Source organism: Lissotriton helveticus, chromosome 1_1 (assembly GCF_964261635.1).
Source record: "Lissotriton helveticus chromosome 1_1, aLisHel1.1, whole genome shotgun sequence".
Taxonomy (NCBI): domain Eukaryota; kingdom Metazoa; phylum Chordata; class Amphibia; order Caudata; family Salamandridae; genus Lissotriton; species Lissotriton helveticus.
Genome location: NC_136057.1, coordinates 1,462,963,140 through 1,462,977,210, shown reverse-complemented (window position 1 = coordinate 1,462,977,210; position 14,071 = coordinate 1,462,963,140). Strand labels below are relative to the sequence as shown.

At 52.4% G+C, this 14,071-nt stretch overlaps 1 protein-coding gene across 3 annotated transcripts in view; it reads right to left on the bottom strand.

Annotated features, from left to right (window-relative positions):
• Positions 1-773: 773 nt before the first annotated feature.
• CNPY2 (canopy FGF signaling regulator 2) overlaps positions 774-14,071 on the bottom strand; it is a 119,680-nt gene continuing 106,382 nt past the window's right edge. For all 3 annotated transcript variants that reach the window (XM_078686149.1, XM_078686143.1, XM_078686148.1), the window contains one exon: positions 774-1,635. In XM_078686149.1, the coding sequence (XP_078542275.1) occupies positions 1,592-1,635 (44 nt within the window). In that variant the 3' untranslated portion in view covers positions 774-1,591. The remainder of the gene's footprint in view (positions 1,636-14,071) is intronic.

The window sequence follows — 14,071 nt, the reverse complement described above, 5'->3', positions numbered from 1 at the left end:
GCCATTGCTGAATGGATGAGGAACAGCCGACCGAAGCCGAACTCGGACAAGACGGAGGTCCTCATCCTCGGATCCAACCCTTCAGCCTGGGACGACTCCTGGTGGCCGACAGCACTGGGAACCGCTCCAACACACACGCAACCTAGGGGTCATCCTCGACTCCACCCTCTCCATGACTAAACAGGTCAACGCCGTCTCCTCCTCCTGCTTCAGCACCCTCCGCATGCTCCGTAGAATCTACAAGTGGATCCCCACTGAAACGAGAAGAACAGTCACCCAGGCCCTTGCCAGCAGCAGGTTGGACTATGGAAACGCCCTATACGCAGGAGCCTCGGCCAAACTCCTGAGACGGCTCCAACGCATCCAGAACGCCTGATCCTCGACATCCCTCGCCGCAGCCACATCACACCCCACCTGAGACCTGCACTGGCTCCCGGTCAACAAGAGGATAACCGTCAAGCTCCTCATCCACGCACACAAGGCACTCCACAACACCGGACCAACGTACCTCAGACGACTCAGTTTCTACACCCCCACCAGCTCCGCTCCGCCGACCTCGCTACAGTCCCCCGATACCGAAGATCGACCTCAGGCAGCAGATCGTTCTCCCACCTCGCCGCCAAGACCTGGAACACCCTCCCCATCCACCCAAGACCTGCTGACCTTCAGAAAACTCCTCAAGACCTGGCTTTTCGAGCAGTAGCAGCATTCCCCACCCTAGCGCCTCGAGACCCTCACGGGTGAGTAGTGCGCTTTACAAAGGATATGATTGATTGATTGAAAAGAAGTAACAGACTTTAATTTAAAAAAAGCAGTATGTAAAAATTAACACCAAAAAACAAGTGTGCAATAAAGAAACAGTATAGAGTTTAAGATGGCGGCCTGCAACAGACAGACTTCTTTAGATGTCTTGGATCGTGTCTGCTTTCATCGACATGAAGCTGGCTGCTGGGCACCATGCTCCTGAGAAGTCCTGGTAGTAACATCCCACCACACCACAGCAGATTTATACATACTCTGAATTAGCAACCAAGACCAGTGGGTACACACTGAGGAGCAACAGTAAAGCAAATGTCCTAGTGAAAGCGTGCAGGGGAACAACAAACTGTACTGAAGGCTGCGCACCACACACATTTCAAAAGGAGCTGCTGTTTGAAAATGTTTGCTGGTCTTCCCGAGGCCACCCCAGTGTGCAGCAGGTTGAGAGGACGGGTCTCCAGTCAGGGTAGGATGAAGGGTCTGTTCAAGTAGCTACTCGAATGGAACCAGCGACCAAAAACACCAACTGCAGGATCAGGGCTCCAGCACAAAGGAAAGCAATGAAGGAAAGGCAGCGCTAGAGTCTTCACAGCTTGCAGCAGACACCTGAATTTCAAACACCTTGATGGCCTAACCTTGAGGAATATGGAATACAAGCAATATTGAGGATTTGTTGTGGGGGGAAAAGGGAATAAATAGCTGTGCTTTTTTCACTTCCTCTGAAATACACCAAATGTTCCGATTTCCTCCCAGAGTGCATCTTGATGCAGGACCCGGATGGAATTCGAGAGGTTTAAAAAAATTAAACCATCCAGAGAAGAGGAATGCTTCATCACAGCTCATCGTGAGAGAGATGGATCGCATGGTCACAAAGATCTGTAGAAACAGAAAAAGGATTAGTGAGGAACACTTCTAGCCATAGATGCATTATGCACTCAAACATGGTTGCCTTCCAAGTGTGTCAATTTATTTATGGATCATCGAAAATAAAAAAGCAGTCCACAACAGCATTCATTTCAACAAGAGGCTTCCAAGCGAGAAACTACAAATAAAGGTCTGGCTGGACCGTTCATCTTAAAGTAGCCAGGCTAGTCTGAAACTGGAACATCACAATAGGCATTAGAAAGAAACAAATGCTAGCCAGATGTGCCTATAACCATGGTTCCCCCTAACCTGCGCGCCTGAGCGGGCGCGCAAACCTAGGTTTCCCTCCGCGCAGACATCTACAGTCAGCGCGCATCACAAAGGATTCCACGCATTCAGTAAATACTTCCCTGGAGCCGCTGAAGTGCGGCTCATGGTGATGCTGCAGCGCTTCCAAATGCATTTCTAAAGACGTGTTTTTCGTCTTTAGAAATGCTAATGGGGGATGTTTAAATGCCTGCAACGCTGTCAAACTGCAGGAGTGTATTCCCAAAGCTTTCTCTGCAGCCCGAGTCCTGTTTGCAAAGTCCACGTACCTCTGGCTCCTCCACATAGCTGTCAAGGTTTCAGATTGCCATCTTCATAATTTTAGAGTAATTATGAGTGCATTTCAATGACTATGAGTGACATTGAGAATGTCATTATAAATAAAATTGGAATATTTTTTGCTGAAAGTATATGAGAAATCTTTCAAGCTTTTAAATTGATTAGACTGCCGTTAATCAGGACAGCGGTGCCCTTAACCAAAATCGATTTAATTCAGAAACTAAAACAAAAGATATTTTTCCTCTATACCAATAAATATATCGATCAAAAAAATGTGTATTGCTAAATCTCTCTCCTGTAACAGATAGCGATAGCATTACATTCTGTGTCCGAGAAGTTTTTTTTGTCCCCCTACTGATATGAAAATAATGCCTTTATGTTCGTTTTTGTTTGTGATTCATTTTACTGGTCTGGCATAGGAAGTAGAGCGGTGTGAAAGCCCATGTATTTAAGATGCAACACCACACTTATTTGTTAGGTCCAATAAAAAATATAGCATCCTAAAACACCGAAAAGGAAACTGGTAAAATGTGCTTTACTAGAGAACCCATAATATTAAGTTGATTTTTATATAGCATTTTTCATTGATCTTTTGGCGCTTCTCACTTCTATATAAAACAGGTGTTATTGTTTCCTAAACGAATGCCATTCAGTTTATCGCGAGCAAAATCAAGCAATGAAGACAAGGGAAACACATAAATATCAGAAAGATCACCCATTTGAGAATCGAGAAACTAAGTTAACTGCTGCAAAACGTAAGAAATATAAACAACTTCGCTTTATCAGAGTATAGCCAAAATTGCAGAAAAAAGATAAGGCACACACTGAAAGCTGTGTGACTCGGGGGGGGCCGTGGCTTGGCCGGCTGCAAGATGGCCGCACTGTAAGTGGGGTCTGCCGGCCAAGCTCTTTAATCCGGCATTATCCGGCAGGCATCGCTGACTCACCTGCACCACACAGCGGTTTCCCGACCCCGGGGCATCTGTGGACCCGACTCTGGTCCCGCTGCGGGCCATAGCAGCGGAGATCTACGCCTCGTGATCGGAGCCGCGGGCCCGCACCGGAGGCCTGCTCCCGTCCGGCCTGGTGATTGGCGGTGCGAGCTGAGCCCTGCAGAGGAGGCGGCCTGCTGTCAGCCCAGCGATCCGGTGAATGGCGCTTCCGTGGTAGGATCTGCCAGCGGGGCTGGGGGCTCCCGCTGTGCTGTCCTTGCCGCGGGCGCCGCGGCCTACCCCCTCCATCCGGCCTTGCCTGATTGCTGCGGCGCCTGGGCCGGGCTGTGGGAGCGGCGGTCCCCCTTGGCATCCTCCGCTGGCGTCCCCCCCCCCCCCCGGCGGCGCGCTCACTGCGACATCCGGTGCATCCTTGCGGCGGCTGGCTGGGTGGGTGCCTACAACCTGCTCGCTCTGGCCTCCCCGGCTCCTACCTTGGCACTGGGCCTGCTGTGGGTCCCCGGATCACAACTCCTGCGTCGCTTTCTGGGCCCGCGACGGGGGAACCTGCTGCCGCTCCACGACTTCCATCGGGTGGGGCCCCGGTCCTGCTTGGACTAGTCCCGCCTGCTAGGCCCTGCGCCTCCCTGCTGTGCCTTGTGTGGACCCTCCTTCCCGGACAGTCGGTGCTCCTCGGGGTGCGCCTGCCTTCCTCTCCGCGCACAGCCTCATTGGCCTCTAGGCCCTTCCCTTGTCTACATCGCTCTGCTGATCTCCGGGGCCCCGTGGGTGGCCCGCCTGCAGCCGGCGTGAGACACCGCTCCCCCGAACACTGCTTCCCTCCTTAAGTCGTGACCACTCACCCCGGCGCTGGCAGCGGGCGCCATCTTCTTCTTCATCCGCAGTTGCAGCTGCTTGTGCTCCTCGCTCCACCTGTTGGAGGCCCCTGGCAACATCTACACGCCCCCCCCCCCCCCGGCCTGGGGTGAGGTATTGCTTCCTTCTGCGAGTCGCCCTCTGGAGATGGTTAGAGGGCTGACTGGGCTGGAGGCTGCCTGCCTATTGTGCTGGATCACTGGCTGCTTTCTGCGCTGAGTGTCAGGGGCCATCTTCGTGGGTCTTGTAACCAAGGACGTTGCTGGACACTGTTTCGTGCCCTCTGCTGATGTCCCTGCTCTGGCCTGGTTACTACTGGCACCCCCCATCGCCTTTCCCGACTCCTATTTCCCGGGGTGCGGCTGGGACCATCTGGAGTGGACAGTGAAATGGGGAAGAACGACCCCAGGCAGCCTAAAATCGCCTCCGACCTTCGGAGGTCCTCGCGCCAGGACGGCGCCGGTTTAGAGGGGGCCGACTCTGTTGCCGCTATGGACCCCTCCCCGGGCCAGGTGGCGGACCTGAAAGCAATTATGCTGGAGGTAAAATCGACGGTCACCAGCATTGCGTCCCAGCTCGATCAGCTATCTGCCCGCCTGGACTCTGTGAAGGCCCGTGTGGAGACCCACGACAACCGACTACTTCATCTCGAGTCTAGGGTGTCAGATGCAGAAGATGCTGCCACTCAGGACAGGCAAAAGATCCTCCAGATGGACAAGATACTTGCTGTTATTCGTGAAAAGAATGAGGACTTTGAGGCGCGCACTCGGCGGAGCAACCTGCGAGTCCACCAACATCTCCAAGATGGAGGATTTAGTCGAGTAACTCATAAGGGACCTCTTCAGGGACGTTCTGTCCCAAGTTTCATAGTGGAGGGAGCCCACCGCTTCCTTGGCCCTCGCCCGAAGCCTGGGCTGCCACCCCGGCCTATAGTGGTGAAAATCTTGAACTTTCGTTATCGAGACGCCATTCTTCGGGTGGCGCGGGAAAAGGGCATCATTACTCATCAGGGGAACTCCCTCTCCTTTTACCCGGATTACATCTTAACTGTCCAAATCGCCAGGAGAGAATTCTTACCGGCCAAGCGCATCCTTCAAAAGCATGGGGTCTCATACGCCTTGGCATATCCCGCCAAATTGAGAGTCCATCAGGGTGCGCAGACACTTATCTTCCCCGACCCCCGAGAAGCCATGGCCTTCGCCAAGCGCCTGGACAAGGACTCAAGCACTTCGCCTTCTAAGTCCCCGCTGGGAAATGACGGCCGCCTAAGCGACAATGACTCAATGTGTGATTATTGAAATTTATGTCACTGTGAGTTATATAGGATGATGCCTCTGTTCTTACCTAAGCTTGGCCACCCTGCTTCTTTGCAGGGGTGACCACCAGGTCTTGCCATGCCCCAACAGGGATGATTCCCATGATCTCTACCTCTTTGTCCTCTCCTAGTTGTGGGTTCCCTGGGTGAAGTGGGTGGGTTGCTCAGCCTGATTGGGGGGTTGGAGTGGGTGTGGGGTGGTGGGCTTACTGTTGCCTAGTGGTGTTGGGTATGTTTTGGAGGGATGGGTGTGGGGTGTGGCCGCTCTGTGGGATTCGTTCTGCATCTGGTCTGGTGGTACTGGGGGGTGGGGGAGTGGTTTTGTTCTTCTGGTGGGGTGGTGGCTCTGTTTTGGGGGGTGGGGGGTTCTGTTCCTCTGGCGGGGTGGTGGCTCTGTTTTGCTGCCTTTTTGTTGCATCAGACTGTTTGCGCCTTAGTAGACGCTTTGCAGTGCTCGAGACTTTGGTTGTCTGACTCTCAAGCAGGGTGCTTTCTTACATGTTGTGGATTATGCTCATTACTGTTGATGTACTTCCTTTTCAATCTGGCAGCTTGGTTGCATTGGCGCGCCTGCGGCACCCTTAGTCCCCCCCCGTTTCACGTACGGGTTGGCGCCCAACCTGGGCTGGCTCGTAATCTCCTGCCGATCATGCACCCCCCAACTGGTCTACTGACCTCCCCGTTGTGATTGGGTGTTGCGCGCGACTGTGCCCCCTGCGGCCTGCCCCGCGCTGCGTTGCTCTCTATCACCTCTCCCATGGCTAATTTAACTTGCTGGACATGGAATGTCCATGGCCTGAATGATTACCGCAAGGCTCGCTTGACTCATGCTCACCTTCAGCGCCATAGCGTGGATATTTGTCTCTTACAGGAGACCCACCTGCTTCCCAGCTCGGTTTCCAGGCTTCATGCACGTTATTGGGGGGAATCCCACTCATCTACCTACTCCTCCTACGCCAGGGGGGTCTCGATCCTGCTGCGCCACGGCCTACCCTGGCACACTTCTAGTGCCCTTATTGACCCAGAAGGCAGATATGTGATCTTGCATGGTCTCTTGTTTGCTCAGCCGGTCACCATTGCCGCAGTATACGGCTCGAACTCAGACGACCCGGATTTTTTCCACCGCGTCTGGCACATGATCTCCTCCTGCGGTCCCGCTGCCGTGATTTGGGGTGGGGATTTTAATGTTACCTTGTCCACGACATTGGACCGATCGGGTTCTCACCTATCCCACCCGGGTGCTGCCAATGCTCTTTCCTCCATTTTGGCCGACAAGAAGCTTTTCGATGTTTGGCGTCATCTCCCCCCTGAAGCCCGGGAGGGCACCTGTGTCGCGGGTGCTAGAGGTTGCTGGTCGAGAATCGACCTCTGGCTTGTCTCGCCGGACGTCCTGTCTTGGACTATTGATGCCACAGATATGGCCCGCACCCTCTCCGATCACGCGTCGGTTCGGCTTCTTATCCGGACCCCTAACTCTAAACGGCGGGCTTTCACTTGGCGTCTTCCTCCTAACGTCCTTAGGGACTCTGTATTTTGCGAAGAGATCCAGACCGCCATCACTAACTATTTTGAGGTTAATGTGGGCTCAGTGGATTCCGCCTCTACCCTTTGGGAGGGTTTTAAGGTTTTTATTCGGGGAGAATGCATCTCTAAAAAGGGCAGGCGTACTTCGGTCTATTCGCTCCGCGCTGGCTAAGTTGGAGGGGGAGATTCGTGACCTAGACGCAGCTCTGGTAAATGACTCTAGCCCCGACACGTTGGCGCTACTGCGCCAGAAGCATTCTGAATTTGCGGAGGAGGCCGGTCGCGAGCTGTCCTTCCTGGGAAGGGAAGGCTGTGCTCGCCATATTGGGGAGGGAGACCTCCCGGGGCGTACCCTTGCTAACCTACTGCGTCCTCCGCGTGCTGCTTCTTATATCGCGGCCCTTAGTGATGGGGGTCCGGATCGTACCACGTCCTCGGAGGAAATCAGGTCCCGCTTCCTCGCCTTTTACTCCAGCCTTTATTCCGCGAACTCCCCTCTTCCTTTGGAGGAGTTTGACCAATACTTTGAATCCATCGCCCTGGTCTGGCTGGAGGACTATCACTGCAAATTCCTGGACGAACCCTTTTCGAAAGAAGAGATATTGGCAGCTTTTAACGGCCTTCCGAGCGACAAGGCACCGGGCCTGGATGGCCTGCCTCCTTTTACAAAGCATTTGCCCCTCTCATGGTTCCACATCTGGCTGCTATGTAATCCTTCGATACAGGCACTTTTCCGCCGTCTCTCCGCGAGGCCTCGCTGATCCTGCTTCTTAAGCCCGATAAGCCCGCCGATCGGTGTGACTCCTATCGCCCTCTCTCCCTGATTAATATAGACAATAAAAAATTCGCCAAACTGATCGCTTCTCGCCTCTTATTATTAATGCCCACTATCGCCCTTCCTGATCAATCCGGCTTCATCCCCAGTAGGGCCACCTCCCACAATTACCGCACTATTTTTTCCGTATTACACCAAATTAACCCTAGCCTTCCAGCCGTGGAGGCACTGCTCGACGCCACGAAGGCGTTTGACACCCTGGAATGGCCCTTCCTTTTTTATGTCCTGTCTCGTATGGGTTTTAGGGCCCACTGTCTGCGCAACATTCGGCTTCTATATATGGACCCCACAGCCCGGCTTCATATAAATGGACAGGTATCCGACCCCATCAGCATCGCCCGCTGAACCAGGCAGGGGTGTCCATTATCGGCCATGCTTTTTGCCATAGCCATGGAACCCCTAGCGGGCCAGCTTCTGCAACACCATACGCACAGGGGCATTGGTTTTCTGTCTCGCACCCTCCTGGTCTCCATGCACGCTGACGATGTCACCCTTTATGTTCGCCACCCCCAGGACAATCTCAGCCCCTTGGTGCGGGAGGTTGTTCGGTGGACTCTCGGGTATTCAGATTAACTGGAGTAAGTCCGTGCTCTCCCCGACGGACGCCACTCTCCCGTTTACGCCGGATTTTCCGTTTGAGTGGGCGTCTGGCCCTACGCGTTACTTGGGCATTTGGCTGAGCAGGGACCCGGACGAACTCTGGAGATCCAATTTTGGCCGCGCGGTGGATTGGTTAGAGTCCAAAATCCCTCAATGGGGTCGGTTGCCCTTGTCCCTGGCTGGTCGCACTGCCATTGCCAAGATGGTGGTCCTACCCAAGTTCCTCTATCTCTTCTCTAACATACCTATCCCTCTCACCTCGTACTTCTTCCGGCGGATTCGTTCGCTGATGGTCTCGATCTAGGCGGGGCGGCAGCCCAGGGTTGCCTATGACATTCTAACCCTGCCTATGTCGGCTGGCGGACTAAGTGCGCCGGATTTTCGTCTGTACGCGCTTTGCGCCCAGGCCAGTTTCCTTCATTTTTGGCTGCATCCCACTCCCTACCAACCTCACGTTGCGGTGGAATCGGATGTTGCCTCCCCCTGGCCTCTATCCACTGCATTGTTTGCCCCTGCAGTGCGCCCTCGTGCGGAGGTAAATACTGTGGAGACGCTGCGCTGGGCATGGTTATATTTGAGTTGCCTCTCTGGACTCTCTTTCTTGTCCGCCAATGCCATGCCCATCATTGACCACCCAGACTTTCCGCCCCTTCAGTCCTCTAGCATGTCTCGGCACACGTCGTCGCGGGGGCTCAGGACTGTAGCGGATCTGCACCCAGACAATTCCTTCTACTCCCTCCCTGAGTCCCCTTCCCTGTTGGATACTTTTCTATTTTATCAGCTGCGTGCTACCTGCCGGAAGCTACACCCGACCTTTCCGCGGCCTCCGCCTACCTTCCCAGCATTGGATTTAGTATATACCTCTGTGTCCCCACACAAGCTTGTCACTAGACTATATGCTCTTGCTTTGGTAGCCTCCCCCATCTCCTCGTCTCGAGCGCGTGAAGCGTGGAGCGCGGATCTCGGTGTGGATATATCGGACGCCGACTGGCTCTATTGCTGCAACCAAATTACCAAGCTCTCCCCGAACTACCGGCTCCGGTTGATTCACTAAGTTTTTGCACAGGTTCTACCGCACTCCATTGTATCTTCACCGCTTGGGGCTCATCCCCACGGACTCTTGTATGCGATGTTCTGCATCGGCTGCGGACTTTGCTCATCTGGCCTGGCTCTGCCCTAAGGTGCAGGTGTTCTGGATGGAGGTCTGCTCCGCTATCTCTGAGATTACTGGTGTAGCGGTTAGTCCGGACCCTCTTCTCGGTCTTCTTGGCTTCTTCAAACCATGTCCCGACGCTTCAAGTCGACTGCTTTCAATGCTTTTGGTGCTGGCGAGATGCAGGGTTGCTATGTGCTGGGGCCGGCGGCCTGCCCCCGTGGTTGCGAGTTGGCTGGAGGATTCCTCCCGCTGTCAAATACTCCTCTCTGAATTTTGGGATCTGATGCCTGCTAGCTCTCGACCTGTCGACATTTGGGGCCCCCTGGTCGCCTACCTCCTTTCCCGCTCCTCCCCTAGCGAAGCTGCCTCCCCTGTGCTTCCCGCCAGCCCCATGCCCGCGGCGGCTGCGGCAGAGACCGTTGCCCGATTCCTTCTCGGATCCCCCCCCCCCCCAATGCCCTTGCTGCTCATGGACCCCTCCCGGTGTTGCCTCTCCTGCGCTCCCTGCCGGCCCTTGGTCCGCAGCGGCCGCTGGTGCTGGTCTTTGCCGAGCCCCTCACTGTTTCTTTCCTGACTGTCCCGGAGAGTCTCCCCCGGGGGCCTCCCCTTCCCATGCCTGCCCTCATAGGTGCACTTCTGCCTTAAGCACACTGCGCTGCCATGATGTTGTTTCATGATCTTAATGAGGACATTCTGGAACTCACTGTACAGGATATGACTGTGTTGGAATGTACCTTGCAACTTTTAACTGTGTCTCAGCATGAAGCTTTTGCATTATATTGTACTGTTGGAATGCAACTTCCTTAATAAAAAAAAAAAAAATAATAAAAAAAAAAGCTGTGTGACTCGCAGACTCACACACAGCGACATGAGCAGTAAGCACAGTTGCATTTTTAAGCTGAGTGGGAGACATGCATTTAGGTCACAAATAAGCAAGCAGCAGTACTTTATGAGAAGGCACTGTGATTGACATGATCCACACTTTACACGTACAACTGGGTGAGCTGTTCACCTATGTTTGCACTGTCCGTTTCCATTACAATAATTGTTCGAAATTCTTTGTATTTTAAGAAGATGCCCTAACAAATCGAAAGTAAACTGTGCGATTTAATTGGGCACCAAGAATAAACCGGACACAGCCTTCGCTATTTTACAAAACGCTCGAATGAATATTTGTTCCCTATGGGAGATGGTTTGCTATACTGTGATAGCTGATCTAGCCGGCCGGGCAGACTGAGGGTTTCTGGATTAACTAAGTGAAGAATCCACCTTCATGTGCGGCTTCTGACTTTTTTCCCTCTGCATGTGAGGAAGAGAGACTTGGCGCCGTCAAGAAACAGGGGGGAGCCTTGACCAAGAAATAAAACAGGCCACAAACCGTTTCAGATACCCGCCCTCCCAAGGCTCCACAGAGAGACACCCAAGGCGCAGCGGAACACAGGCCATGAGGATATATATATGTGTGTGTCTTGTAAATGTGTGTGTCTTGTAAAGCGCACTGCTACCCGGAGGCGTCCTGGCGCTATAGACCGCTGGGGAACCCGTCCTGGCTTTCCCTGTGAGATGTTCCCTTTCTGGATATCTCCAAGGTGAAACCAGGCATCCCCAGCGTTTGTGGGGGGCCGTTGTGGAGATGAGGCAAGCTAATGCCCAGAGTTGCCGTGTGTGATCCCTGGTTAGAGTAGGCACCGAGGCGAGAATTATCGAGTCCGCTGACCCTGGTTCACGACCCTGCCGCGTATCAATATAAAATAAACACTGACCTGACTGGGAACACGGACATGGGCAATTGGCGGCCCCGCTGGCCGTAAGCAATGATTATGCTGAGTACCGTGGACTGACTGGCTCAGTCCTGTGGCAATGATTCTTCTGATCAGCCCTGATTACACACATAAATAAATAAATACCAGCATTTGTAAAGTGCACAGCTACCTCCGGAGGTGTGTCCCGGTGCTGGGAGCCCTTGGGAAGATTAAGCGAACTATTGCCCAGATTCACATGGTGCTGGCTAACCTGCCGTTGGTGCCGGGGATCGAACGTGAACCCTGTGGTCAGAGTCAGGCACCCTGGTCGCTTCGCCACACCTCTTACACATGTATCCATGATGGCGCCGGTGGTGCCGGGTCCGGTAGCAGCTGCCCAATACCACAGGTGAGCAAGCTACTAAAAGTAAGCCATTATTGTTTGCAGCAGTCAGCCATGGGGACGGTATCCTTATTGCTCCATCAGCCAACTTTGATATGCGTGGTGGCCAACCCGCTTCCGCCTCAGGAAGCTGGAGCCCGGCCCGCCCAAAGTCACATGTCAGTCAAGACACTACTTAGCAATTGGGCTCTGACCCGTCCTCCTCTGACATCAAGGATATTGCGGCATGTTGGTGTATATGTAACATTGTAGCACACCACTCTGTACAGCTGAACTAAGCTATAGCTCAGACAAAGAGCACCCTTAGTTTGCCGGCAGCAGCGCACACCGCGCGCTGCCACTGCAGCTTGTATGGTGCTTTATAATTATAGCAGCGCTCTCAGCTTTACAGCTGAGGCTCTATAATGCATGAATTTGCATTTCAGTGTGGTGATGCGTATCACCACACTGAAATGCGTTAGTCTAATGCCTGATGCGTGGTACTAGGCAGAGCTGCCGCCACCTTTTGTTTTCTCCTTCTGTGTCTGGCTGTGGCGTCACACATGCTTGTCTGAGGCCTTATCAGTTGGTATGCTGGTTGGTCTCAGTTCAGCAGCCTCTGCTATTTTTGCTGGCCATTCACCTCTGCACCAGCGTGTTACACCTTACATCACTGCCTCTGACCAGGCCACCTCCTGATATCTCCAGTTCTTCTCTTTTTTTTTTTTTGCACTGTGTGATGTCAATAGCTTCACATGTGCTTATACTGTTTGTAAGATGCTTCCATCTAGTACAGCACCTTCAGCTGTTATTGTTAGTCACTTACATATGCAGTGACTCCTAAAATGCTCTCTACTGCATGCTGCCATTCACATTCGTGTCTCCCAACTCAAACTGCTCAATATGTTAGTTTTTCATTCCACTTCTCGAAACTGCCTGGAGCTCTGCAGTATTTGCCGTTGACACTTAGGCAGCGATTACACACACAGCAGCAGGGCTTGTTCTAGGGTTTTTGGGGTCCCAGACAGATTAGGAACAAGTGTGTGCCCTTCTCATATCTTTTATTAGTGAAGCAGGTTATTGCCAACTGTATACACATGCCAAAGCAAAAGATGAACAAATAGGGCAAACATTTTAGGCTTAGCAGAGAGTACACTAAGTGGCCACTGGGAATACTTGCCCAGGCACTAAGCACTTAAAAGGTCATCAGGCATTTGGGGAATGATTTCGTAATATTACTCATCTCATTATAAAACAAACGTCAAGTACTTCGGAACGTGAGCCAGAAAGCAAGAGCTGGCAGTGGACTTCCCAAACAATAGGCCTTTGCCCACAAACCAGTTCACCAAGTTCTCCCGCTCACCTACATTAGAAACGTTGCAAATCAACATTTTTCACACAATCATAACCTTTTGTAAAGTATCTTTATTTGAATCAATCATTCACTCTGCATTTTTAGTGTGCAGCGCTGTCGCCCCTAAGGATATCTGGGTGCTGGGATGCAAGGCCTCCGTCAAAAAGCCAAGTTTAGAGTTTGTTTCTTAACTCCGCCAGGGAAGGTGTCCTGGGGGGAAGGAGGGGCAGCGGGAGGAGGAAAACGGCAGGAAGAGGTCAAGAGTCAAGCAGAAAAAAGCAAAACAGAGAGCAAGACGTTAAGCAGAAAAGGCAAACAGAGGGTGAGAAATGAGCAGAGAAGGCAGAAACAGAGGGCAAGAAGTGAACAGAAAAGGCAAAAAGAGGGCAAGAAACTAGCAGAAAAGACAAAAAAGGGCAAGAAAGCAGCAGAGCAGGGGCGGCTCTAGGCTCATGGCGGCCCTGGGCAGGGTGCGCAGGTAGGGGGCACCGGAAGAGGGGGTCCGAGAGGGGCAGAGCGCGGAGGCCAGTGAAATGGGGAGGGTCAGGGTGTTTGGAAGTGGAACAGAGCCGAAGGCCGCGAAATCCCTGCCACGCAGATATGTATCCATCCTCAGAGGATTATTATATTAAGGATATATATTGGCGTGGTGGCCCCTGGGGTTTGGTGGCCCTGTGCAGGTGCACAGCTTGCACATGCCTAAGGCCGCCCCTGAGCAGAGAAGGCACAAACAGAGGTCAAGTATTGAGCAGAAAAAGCAAAAAGAGGGCAAGAAATGAGCAGAGCAGGGACAAATCGAGGGCAAGAAATGAGCAGAAAAGGCAAATAGAGTGCAAGATACTAGCAGTGAAGTAAAAAAACAGAGGGCAAGAAATGGGCAGAAAAGGCAACAAGCATTTGCAATGCAATAGGTCTCGCATTAGGAAAGTTTGAGCTATTGGTATTGTAAATGACATTTTTTATTTATTTATGTATTGGTTTTGAAAATAGCGAAATTAATAGCTTAGTTATTTACAATGCCAATAGTTATAACTTTCGCAAATGTGACACCTATAGCATTTGTAATGCAATATGTGTTGTATTTACATGACTTAGATGTATTTTTGTACAGCAGTCATACTGAACT